Source organism: Pleurodeles waltl, chromosome 10 (assembly GCF_031143425.1).
Source record: "Pleurodeles waltl isolate 20211129_DDA chromosome 10, aPleWal1.hap1.20221129, whole genome shotgun sequence".
Taxonomy (NCBI): Eukaryota; Metazoa; Chordata; class Amphibia; order Caudata; family Salamandridae; genus Pleurodeles; species Pleurodeles waltl.
The window spans coordinates 895,040,511-895,053,691 of NC_090449.1; the positions used below are offsets into that span (position 1 = coordinate 895,040,511).

Genomic DNA, 13,181 nt, shown 5'->3' on the forward strand with positions numbered 1-13,181 from the left:
ATGGTACCTTACCAAACATTACCTTGTAGTCCTTCTACACCATCCAGCTGAGTCAGCAACTGGTTAACTACTCTGTCTGTCACTCCAGTGTTATCATGGCCTCTGCGAGGGGCAATGGAGTCAAACTCATCAAAGAAAAGAATGCATGGCTTGGCAGCCTGTGCCCTGGATCAGTGGAATAAAACAAATGCATCAACTTAACTTATATTAGAATTCTGAAAATTATCTATGTTTCATAAGTAATATACTTCTGTAAGCATGGCATGTCATGTACGTATACATGCTGTAATTCTATGGTGCGAACATCAGTAGAACAAGTAGGTAGGTTCTCCGTGCAGATGTAGACTGACACTACTTCTTGATGCATCCTCCTAAAACAGGTTATTTATGATCGATAAAGACTACACTAAGGGATGCAGTTTCTCCTCTGCAGATTATAGGTAATATCCAGAGATGACAGGCTAGGGTTTATTAAATGTTTTTCTGAAATACCAGGTGATATCAGAGTTACTGGGGCAGTCTTGAACCAAGGTCTGAAACTGACAACACGCTGGATTCATATACGACTATTATCTTTTACAAAACTTACAAAATGTTAGCAAGCAATCATCTCCTGAAGCTTCAGTTGTCAAAGCAACATTTTGTACTGCGACATTTACCACTTCCTTAGACCGTAATTCCTCATTCTTCCAGGTGCCAGGCTAAAAGAACTGCTGCAGCCCTTTTTTAGACATCCTTTTAATGTGAGAAGGTTTTGCACAACAGATCCTTCACATACATTAGGGGTGACTACTATGATCAACATGCTTATGATTGGGTCCAAAGGGTAAGAAAAGTCAAAATAAAAGCCAATCTGAGAGATGGATGTTCAGCAGCTCCAGAAGAGACCTGAATGAAGGAGCGGTGACTGCCACATCAAGAAAAAGGTGAAGTGCAGATTAACAAGGAAAACAACAACAGACAGGGAACCTACAGTAAGAATAAAGGAAAAATCAACTGACATTGGAGAATATTATCCCAGAATCACAGGAAGGAAGAGTCGGGAATGGTATTAAACCATCCAGTGGCCACCATCTCGGGCTACACACCCACCAGGGTTGAGATTTCTGTACTTAGTAAATGGCTAAATTATGTAACCCTGACTGATTACCACCACTTACACTCTTGTATTTGAATGCCCCATCTACTAGATAAAATCTACCTTCCATCCTGTCTCACTTCATTCCACTTTCATGCTTGGAGCAGGCCATAGTCAATCAGAAAGGAAACACGGATGGTGTAATAAAACCGAGAGCTAAGGATGATGCCACTGTCAAAGGTGACAGTGAGAAAGCAGAGCACCTCCTGAGCAATAGATATAATTATAACTCTTTTTTTTCACTGACACCATTCACCCTTTAGGTAAGGCCAGGCTAATCAGTGCCTGTCAAGGAGGCGTTGTTTCTCAGGGAAGAGAGCCTAAAACCCACCATTCTCCACATTAATAAAAAAACACAAAAACAGAAAATCTCCAAAGTCAGGCCAGTTTCGTCAGGGATTGACTACTACTCTTTCCTTCCCCAAGTCAGATCTTGACATGCTAATGTGCATAAAAGCCCCAAAAGATATGCTCAATAGCCTGAAAGATATACATTTTAATCCAAAATTGGAATTTCAACTGGGTCTTGACATAAACCAAATAATGCACATCATTCATGTGGGACTTATTAGAGTGGAGAACTCTCATATGAGGATTAGAGGATTCTCAACAATAATTATTAACATTAAAAGTGAGAACCCAATTGGTTATTAACTCTTCTGCAAGTGCTGCATGTCCAAAGAGCAAACCTAAAGTTACAACTAAATTGGTTATTAACATCGCTGCAGGTGCTACATGCCCACTGTTAAAGGAACAAACTATATAAGGCTAATTATTAATATATAGCTTAAAGTGAATTACAAGCAAAAATACACATCTGAAAAAATGGACCAGAGAAGTTTTGATGATACATGTACTACATTCATATATATCTCTCTCTCAATGTGTGACAATGTGAAATAAGTAGTGCAGGCAATGCAGTGTACATAAAGTGGTTCAACAGACAACATACACTATACAATACAGATACTGTAGGTACCCAATGGTTGTATGAATATCGAAGTTCAAATGAGAAGCAAGGCAGCTCAATCAGTCTAGCTTCCCTTGTATGTTAAGTACAGGCAGCAACTGATTGAGAACATTGTCGAAGTTCCAACCCAAGCCTATTCTCAGGGGTCTCCTCAGGACAACGCCACCTAACTACCACACCAAAGACTGCCTGTTACATGTATTCAATACATGAGTCATAGGTGCCACAGTGCACAAACACCCACCGTATTCGATGGCAGCAGGATAAGTCAAACACATCTATGCCAGAGACGGAAATGCCAGACAGGCGCTGTGAAGTCACCACATCTTTCACCAATGTGGGAAGCAAGTCTGCTGTGATGAGATCATAGGACACAGAGAAAATTCACACGTTGTGTTATCTATGAATCATGTATTGTATCTCTGGGGTGGTACATCGTCCTGAGGAGACTTCTAGGAATAGGCTGGTGTAGAAATGTCAAAAATGTTCCTAATCAGCTGCCGCCTGTAATGGACTGTTTGCCTCCAAGTTTCTTGTTTGAACCTCAATATTCATACAACTATTGGGAACTGTATTTTATAGTGTTTGTTTTCTGTTAAAACAGTTTATGTACACTGCTTCTTCTGTATTACTTATAACACACTGTCACGCCTTGAGAGATATTTGTATGTTGGTAATGGTCCTTTTTATAGAGTCACCCCAAACTTTTTGCCTTCCTCTTTCCTTTTTTGCTGAGTTTTTTTCTGTTGGCCTGAAGACTTTGAGCACTTTACCACTGCTGACCAGTGTTAAAGTGCATGAGTTTTTCTCCTAAACATGGTAACATTGGTGTATACACAGTTAGCCTATTAAATTTACTTATAATTCCCTTGTAAAGTGGTATACCATATACCCAGGGCCTGTCAATTAAATGCTACTATTGGGCTCGCAGCACTGATTGTGCCACCCACTTCAGTAGCCATTAAACATGTCTCTGCAGAGCCTTGTGTATGTAGTTTTACCGCCACTTCGACTTGGCATTTAAAACACCTTGCCAAGCCTTAAGCTCCCCTTTTATTACATATGAGTCACCCCTAGATAGCGTATAGGACAGGGTTCTATGTAAGTAAAAGGCAGGACATGTACTTTAAAGTCTTACATGTACTCTTAGTGAAAAACTCCCAAAGTTGTTTTCCACTACGGTGAGGCCTACTCCTCTCATAGGACAACATTGGGAACTCCTTAATATACTTTTAAGCTTTAATTCCTGATCAGACAGGAGTAGCCTTGTCATATATCATATTTTTGGAATGGTAATGATAAATCCGTTTTACAGGTAAAGCCAGATTTAACATTACTATTTTAGAAATGCCTCTTTTAGAAAGTGGGGATTTCTCTGTTCTTACTGCTCTGTGTGCCTCGCAGTTACACTTTGAGCATTCCCTCTCGACAGCCACAAACACAGGAAGTGAACACTCATTTGCATTTTGATGGGACTTCCTGGGCGGGAAGGGTGGAAGGGAGCGGACACACTTGAATAGGGAAAAGCCTGCTGCCACACAAAGGGCTGATTAACCCCTACTGATAGTCTAGAGCCAGGGCTCGGATCAAAGGTGGACCTGTACACTTCAAGGAGCTGCTTTGAATTCACCCCCACTTCAAAGGCATATTTGGGTATAGGTATGGAGGCTCTGACCCCACCAAATCAGTACACTACTGGACCTGGGAAGAACTCTACTGGAGTAAGGACTGCTGTGCTGCAAGGATGGCTACTTTGCATGACTGACTGTTCTGAGGAACTGCTTCACTGAGCTGCCCCTGCTGATCTCTGCCCTACTGATGACAAGGACTAGAACCATCTCACTTGAACTCAATGTGACTCCAAGGTCTTACTGGCTTGCCTCCTGTTTTCTGAACTTTCATGGAAACAAAAGACATCTTCCAATTCACCTGCTTCAGCTCCTGGCTCCGTCTTCAAACAAACTCCTGCCCCCCAAGAGGTGCCTCTCCAGTCCTGAGCCCTTGTAAGTAGTCTTTTTGTTCTTCAAATCTAGCTTTTGAGCTCTTCGCAAAAGCAAAGGGGCCCATTCACACTTGAACCATGCTGCTTGCACAAAGGATCAGGGAGAACAGACTCTTGGCAGCAAACTGAGAAGGTAAAACTTCAGTGGGACTTACCTGGAACTGTATACCACCGCACTCCATCGCAGTCAGCGTGACTTTGTGGATTTGGTCTAATCCAGTGTGACCAGATGGCCGCAGTGGCAGTTTTAACTACTAAGTGCTATTTTATAGTTAACCTTTAAAATAATCATAGCATAGTTCTACTTATTAGATGTTGGTATTTTGGTCTTGCTTTGTTCATAACTTAATCTATTTTTCTAAACCTGTGTGGAGTTTTTTCTGTGGTGTTTTCATTGTGTGTGTGTTGCATGGATACTTTACATATTGCTCCTTTAGATAAGGCGGACTGCTCTGTGCCAAGCCACCAGAGGGTGAACACAGTTTTAGGTATACATTTTTTTAATTTGTCAAAACTATCGCATTAAGCTGTGCCTGGTGGCTCACAAGATGAATGCACCTGCTGCATAGATCTGTGTTTGCCCCAATTAACACATATTCAAGCACTAACCAGTCCTAAGTGAATTTCGTCACTCCAATGTTAATAAAATGGGTACTATTGATTTAGGTAACAATAAAAATCGATTATACACAAACAGGACCAGAAGACCCCTTGGGGTGAATGTGCACTCTACAAATATGCCTGTGTTTTGGGTTTCCTAATTTTAGGAATGTGATGCAGTGGTGATGAGGTGCAGTCAGTCAAACATATGAGGCTTCATGACTGACTCCAACTCAAATCTAACAACCTTAGTGATATAAGACTAACATACAACAGATTTTTTCTCTGCTGGCCTTTCAGAGGTGATCCCGATATCTGACTTTTTGTGCAGAGTTCTACTAATCTTTCAGTAACACATGGCTAAGTCTGAAGTGCTCTACCAGCCTTTCAAAAACAAATCTGTGATGGGGACTGACCGCCATCCACCCCTATTTACTTTCTAAAAGAGTCCTACCAGCCTTCCAATGGTAATGTTGCCATGTGACAGGATCTGCTTCATATCTTCTCGTTTTCCAGAAATGACTGAAAGGTGAATACAGTGCTGCTAACTTGTCCCTAGCCACAAGATACCTTCAGTCACTCTGGACTATCTAACAGCACAGTCATCAGTGACTTGCCGTTTACCTTTTTTTCCTTTAGAAGTGTAGTGTGTGATTTAATATCTCATGAGGGGATGTGGGGTTGTTAAGGGTCTGAGAGTTAAGTACTTAACATATGGCCCTTAAGCAGTTATGTGACTGCTACCCAGCCTTCATATATTTTTGTGTACAGGTTAGGAAAAAGAAGTCATGCATAAGATAAAATAGAAATGATGTTATAAGCAAGACATGCATGACCAGTACCAGCTATGTAAACATAAGGTTTACACCAAGAGCATCTTTGGAACATGTCATTTCCAAGCTCGGATCCATGGAGTGATTTGATTCCGTCTTAGCATATGGAAACTAAACACAGGCTAAAGAACTCAGATCCTTGTAACTGACTAGCGGCTCTCATAGGTGCCAAGCCTGCAACATTTCCACAAAGCCAAAGGGACAGTGACTTTTAAAGTAATTTACAGACCACGTGGGCAGAATAAAACAACCAAAACTCCTAACCTCAATGAATATTTCTGATCACTAAGAGAGGGCGAGGAGATACTTCCAGGCTTGTGTATAAAGGTGGCTTTAACTAAGCACTCAAATTCAAAGAACAGTTCTTTCTACAAGTCAATCACACCTCAAAAGGCACAACTTTCACTCCTAAAGCAGCAAACATCTATCTCAATTGGCTTGGGCGTACATTTATTTGGAATCATATAACGCGAATAAAATATTTGGTGCAGAAATGCTAAGTCAATAAATTCTAAAATGGCTAAATGAATATGGCATTCATCTGAAATTACGTTATTAGTATAACAGAAAACAATATAAATGTTTACATATGGAGATTTTCACAGCCAACAGTTCTTTACGCTCATAGGTCTATACAAAACAGAGAATTACAATTCGCAAGCTTCTTTTTCATATTTCCTTCTGACACCCATATACTGTTCCATGAGCAGGTCTTTGTGACATACACGGTTGGCCTCACAACAAAACTTCACCAGCAGGGTTAGGCTTTAAAGGTAGTGTTGAAAGCTAACAAGAGGGATACCAATCTTTGAAACTGACTGGTTCGTACTGAATTTGAGCACCACCACTCCAGTAAATCAAAACGGAACTTATGAGGCTTTCCTCCTGTAAATTGTTATTCCCCTTGTGGACATTGTGAGACATGCAAAAAGACCAGTCACAGAGAAGGGCTTTATTTTTTTAAGGCACCTTGGATGCAACCGAAACAAACTAACTACAATTCTATTAATGTTGTCTGGTTACATGCTAATTTGATAAAATATATATGTCTCAACAGTATTGTATTGTCCTGTGACACATATATAGTGCTTACTACCCTATTGTAGCCTACAGAAGCACTTTCCTACATGGTTAGCATGGTAAACCATGCAGGGTTAGAAGGGTGCTGCTTTTGTTTTGATCCTGTGTTGGAAGTATGTCCATGTTTTGCAGAATGATCACCAAGTTGTGGTGATCATGGTATGAGATGCTTAACAGTGATTGGGAAGAAGTGTGAGCGATAGGGGCACAGTTTTTAGTTTTGGTAAGCAGGTAACTTTGAACAGCTCTTCAAGTTATGGCATTTCTTATTATCAGAGACCAATATGCTGATTACCACTAGGGTTGTCCATTCGAAGATTATTGTTTACATTTATGATCTTGAGGAGGCATAGTTTGCATGGAGAAATGGTCCAGAGGTCTGCTGGTAAGGACCTAGTTAAACTCATTCCTTATATGAAAGTCATACAAATGTGGGATTGAAATGCCCGTTCATATGGCCTGGCTGTCCTCAACCTAAAAAAAAAGCCCAGAATAATCCCACTGGTCACAATTTTCTATATGTAATACCACTGAATCAGGGAGGATATGGCACAAGCACAGATTAAGTCAAATATCAAAACAGTCTACAATCACAAAAAATGCCATGAAAATTATTTCAAAGGTTTTATCACAAACAGTACAAGTCAACCATTTCAGTACATAGTCCTTAGACTTCCAACAGAATAAAAATGGTCCAATACCACCGACCAATTCATAATATCTGTGATGGTAATAACATGACACCGTTTTCTGATGCAGTGTCAGCCATCTAGAGCAATGTGAGCAGTCTCTGGCAATACTGGCACCCAATCTTGATGTAAACATGTAACATGGGTTTTGTGGGAAGCCCAGCTTCCTTAGGGCTGTGCAGAAGTTAGACTACTTCTCTCATAGACTATTACACAATATTTAGTGTCACTCTGCATATGCTGGTTTAAAATGCATTCATAGCAATGATCACACCCTTAGAGTTCACCATATACAAATTCAGATAATCCTAATATTTCGTAGTGAAGCAAAATACTCGTGCACAACATCAAAACATAAGTATTTAACAGGACAGAGTGTAGAAAGACTGAGGCCCCCCCTTGATCGAGCAAAATTATGTTACAATACCAGCAGACCCACCTTTGAAGAGTATTGTCATATGCCATCCTACAACATCTTGAGGCAGTAGTTAAAATCATTCCTTATACGCATTTCATTGTAAGACACCAAGATACTGTCATAGTATGTAGTCATTTGGGACGTGCAGTGATGGACTTAGAGACCTCCGGGGGCCAGTGGTATGCGGCAGACCAATTTAGTTATTCTATGTCTGTGCAAATGATTATGGGTGGTTTGTTGCAATAGTAGAAAAAACACAGTCCGAACTACAGAACATAAACAATTCATAAACACGTTGGGGGTCGGTTATAGCGTGCATGGCTTATGCAGATCATAACTGAACAGATTGCATCCACTAACATTACTGCCCTCTACATTCAGGAACTTGGTGGTTTCACCCTATAAAACGTCTCAGCTATGGTTTGAAAACTGGAGCGAACTGGCATGTACTAGTCAAAATCACAGTACTCACATTATGTTCACTGAACATATAACAACATAAATTAACACTCATTTAACTACCAATATAGACATATGCCACGTAGTCATATGACATAGTTCAAATGCTTTATGATCCGAACGTGAGGCCCATTTTGGAACAAGATGCTGCCCACTATGAAACCAGATGTGCACCATTGTCTCAATAGTACCAGCTACTAAAAAATGTTAGAAAACCCTGTCTTGAGTAGAAACAACTTCACTTCTTTCTTTTACAAGCTTGAACACAATGAGAAGCTGGTTGTGACACTTGTGGCAAGCACAATACTGTATACCCACCTGTCATCGTCGTTCTAAGTCACTGTTTACTCTGGTTCACGTCTATGAGCACTAGTAACAATTTACTCTCACCAACATGGACCTAGCACCTCACTAGATACTGAACTCCTGGACCCCCATCACCATAAAGGACATCCAAAGACTGATGAACTCCATCCACTCTGGAGCACCCTCAGATGCGTGCCCTCATCATATCTTCAACCTGGCCAGCACCACCACAGCACCCGAGCTCTGCCGAATCGTCAATTGATCCTTTGAGACCGTCATATTCCCCTCTTACTGGAAGCATGCTGAAATGAACCCGCTACTTAAGAAACCCACCGCCGATCCTAGGGAGCTGAAGAACTACAGACCCCTCTCTCTGCTCCCTTTCCCAGCCAAGGTAACAGAGAAGGCCCTCAACTAGCAAATCACTGAATTCCTCGAGACACACTGTATCCTAGACCCATCCAAATCCGGATTCCGAAGCAACCACAGCATTGAAAATGCACTCTTAGAAGCCACTGATGACATACGCATTATACTGGACCACTGAGGCACGGCCGCACTCATCCTCCTCAACCTCTCTGCTGCATTTGACACGGTCTCCCACTCCACCCTCTGCGACAGATTGCCCAACACCGGCATCCGAGATAAAGCTCTGGATTGGATCAGGTCCTTCCTCACAGAAGAACACAAAGTGCCAGACTACCACCGTCCATGTCCGAACCCAAAGACAAGGATCTTCACTCAGCCCGATGCTTTTCAACATCTACATGGCCCCACTTGCCAAGATCACCAAACAACACGGGCTAAACATAGTCTCTTACACTGATGACACCCAACTGATCCTCTCCCTGTCCGAGGATTCTGCTCAGGCCAAGTGAAACATCCACAACGGAATGAGAGCAGGCTCCTCCTGGATGGAGGCCAGCTGCCTCAAACACAACCTGGACAAGACTGAGATCCTTGTAATCGGCTCCACCGCTTCTGCCTGGAATGATTCCCGGTGGCCCACCGCTCTGGGAAAAGCCCCCACCCCCACAGATCACACGCGCAACCTGAGCATCATCCTGGACTCCTCTCTATCCATGACCCGCCGTGTCAATGCTGTCGCTTCGTCATGCTGTCGCTTCTTCATGCTTTCACACCCTACGATTCCTGCGGAAGATTATTAAGTAGATTCCGTCTCACACAAGGAAGACAGTCACCCACGCATTCATCACTAGCAAACTGGACTATGGCAACGCACTCTATGCCAGCATCACCAAGAAACTGCAATCAAGACTTCAAAGAGTCCAGAATGGAGCAGCTAGACTCATCCTTGACATCCCCTGTCACAGCTGCATCTCCTCCTACTTCAGAGGCCTACACTGAATCCCAGTCAACAAGCCAAGCCCATAAAATACAAACTCCTGATCCACACATACAAGGCACTGCACAACATAGGACCAGCAAACCTCAACCACTGCCTCACCTTCTATGTACCCAACAGATGTCTATGTTCCTCCCAGCTCGCCCATGCAGCCATCCCCAAGATCCAGAAAAGATCCTTCTCCTACTTAGAAGCCCGTACATGGAACACACTACACCCCTGAAGCTCAGGCAAACCGCATCACTGAAGAAGTTCAGGAAGGACCTCCTAGCCTAGCTCGTTGACTGAGCAGCATGCCCACAAACAGTGCCTTGAGACCCGATGGGTGATCAGCCGCGCTCTACAAATCCATAACTGATTGAACTGTAATATCAATGAATCAGGGAGAATATGGAACAAGCATTTTGTATCCCCTAAATGACCACCAGTTAACACAGAAAGCGATCTGGCTGTAGGAGTAATTGCATTAGACTGCAAACATCACTTTTAATAAATGTCAGGACACTGCTACATAAACCTGTATATATCTGAAAAGCATGAACAATCATCCCAGGATTTTCAACTACATTTAATTTCATCGTACACTCTTTACTGTGGCAATACCATAACTTTATACTATCTAACCTGCACTTATAAAGTGTATTATTTCCATCTAACAGGAAACCTGTAGGAAACCTTCCTCTCTTTTATAAATAACATTTAGGCCCTCATTAAGACCCTGGCGGTCGGTGGTAATGTAGTGGTAATACCGCCAAAAGACCGGCGGTAACTACTGCCAAATTATGACCACGGCACAAAGATCTCCGAAAGACAGCCAATGTACCACACCGGCCGCCAGGGTGGAAACAAGCACCACGGCGGCAGCCGCCTACAGCCAGGCGGAAGTTAAAGTTCCGCCCACCATGTTATGACCAGACAATCCACCACCTCTTCCGGGGCAGTATCAACAACATCAAAAGCAGAACACTGCACACAAGTGAACGGACTCACCATTGGAGATACAGGGAAGAACCATGCCGCCATGGAGCCAGAACTGCAAGTATTCCCAGTGATATTCTACGTTCTGCTCTACCATGAACACCAACGCCGGCCAAGATGACGACAGTGAGTACCGCCGTCTAACACAAGGGAGGGGTGGAGGAAAACAACAGTGACACACACACACGCACCGTACACACCACACACACACACACACCATACACACACACACACCCACACACACACACCATACACACAACCAGCTGCACAAGAAAACAAGTTAATCCCCCTAAATCAGCTGAATAATGCAAGGACAACAGGAATGTACCGAAGTGATTGTAATAAGATCAACACAGTATAAATAATAATTTAGCCAATGCTACAGATATTTACAAATGTACAGAAAAAGGGACAATACCCAGTCCTCAGTTTGCATGGGCCACATGCCCACAGGGCAAAGTCCAAGGCCCCACTTGTCACCTGCATCAGTATGGAGAGAACACTGCCGGGGCATCAGTTGGCAAATAGGCAGGCACCTCAGGGGGAGTGGGGGGATTGTACAGATTATAAAATGAGATGAGATTTCTCTTTTAATGTATTGTGATGCTTTGATGGTTAATTGACCAAATAAAGCTTTGATTTGAATTTTGAACTCCAAATGGATTTTTTTCAAAGGGTGTTTATTGAAGTGCTAACATATAGGTGCAAAGTGCGATGGGGTGATGATGGAGGAAAGTCCAGGGTATTTTTCCAGTCTGTTTGTAGCACAGGTGCATTATCCAATTCATCATTCTATTGAATCTGCATATCTGTGCATCACATCACACCGTGCCCAGGGGCTCTATCGCTAGAGTAAAGAGAAGTGTTTAGAGATGGTAACCCTGCCTAGCTTTCCTGAACACCAGGCACATAGGTAAGAGGATGCCATTTTTTTCACCTGCGCTTCCACAAAGGGCGTAATGCATGGCCTAAATCCTAAACAAAGGAGTACATGGAACAGGAAAGACCATAAAGGGAGTCATATGCCTTCTATAAGCATGAGTGCAAAGGGATTCTTAAGGTTATAGCATTGTTTGATTGCAATGTGTACCCTATGACTACAGTGTTGGGTACGTCAGTGTGGGATTAAGCCACATTGGTCTGCAAGAACAAGCAAGGTTACCACTCGGAGAAGTCGGTGGACCAGGACCTTGGTTTAGATCTTGATCTCAGCATTTGTGATGGAAATCGGGCAATACGACTGGCATTGGTCAGCGGGCATCCCGCTTTGAGAGTGACCACGATGCTTGCCAAGTCGAGTTCAGGAGGAGGACATCTTTTCTAATCCATTTATTAGTGCTATATGCATGCAAGCGTCCTTTTTACTGTAACGTAAATGACTTTTCTGACCATAAGTCACTGGATTCTAATGACCGCAGTACTCTCCAAAACATACTGAAACTATAATACCATAACAAACATGATTTGATTCTTTTGTGATCACACAATGTATTAAAGTACAGCATTACAAACAGATAAGAAAGTTGTAGTAATCGCAGAATGTACATATTTACAGTTCAGCATTACAAACAAAAAGGTAGAATTTACAATCTCAATCACCTTAAATTAGTTACAAAATAAACATTAACATTTCATCATTTTGCATGGTAAATATGATGAAAAAGTTCAGACAAACCTAGTAAAGACATCCCGAATGGCTTGCTCACTCGCTCCAATATATTTGCTAAGCAGTTCAGGGCCCTGCAAATTGATTAACAATGAAGATAAGGTTATTTTACAAAAATTGCTTCTGAAAGATTGTATCTCTCACAAAGACTGATATCTCCAGAACAGACAAAACAAAATGTGATAGGAACAGCTTTGTGCCTTCCAGTCATCAATAGCTCTTTAAATCCTAGCTATCAGAAGATTTTTTTCATGTCTTAGCTTGTAATGATTAAGGCTGTTATAGAGCTGTAACTATATTCTTTTTGCATACTTTCTCAAAGACAGGAACTGCATAACAGTACATTAAAAGCAAACAATGAAAATGATTCTGGACATATGTCAAAACAATTGAAATAAAATCATTTTGGCATGCATACTCACATACACACCAATACTCACTCATCCACAAGAACACACACACACGCGTCTACCCAGTCACAAGCATAGACAAATACATACCACCATGTGTTCACAATCACATGTATGCAAATACTCACACATGCATTCATACACACATACTCCCAAACATTCAATGAACCACTTCTTGTGGTGGTGATAGCATATCCACATAGAAGGCAGCAGCGGTGGAAGGTGGAAGATGGATTCTACAGGCCGATGAAGCTTGACTGTCCACG

General features: G+C 42.1%; 1 protein-coding gene across 2 annotated transcripts in view; it reads right to left on the bottom strand.

Annotated features, from left to right (window-relative positions):
• The window catches only part of PEX1 (peroxisomal biogenesis factor 1), a 729,162-nt gene that overhangs the window by 336,041 nt on the left and 379,940 nt on the right, over nt 1-13,181 (bottom strand). For both annotated transcript variants that reach the window (XM_069211642.1, XM_069211643.1), the window contains exons 17-18: nt 12,515-12,579; nt 23-165 (exon numbers count right to left, since the gene is read on the bottom strand). In XM_069211642.1, the coding sequence (XP_069067743.1) occupies nt 23-165; nt 12,515-12,579 (208 nt within the window). The remainder of the gene's footprint in view (nt 1-22; nt 166-12,514; nt 12,580-13,181) is intronic.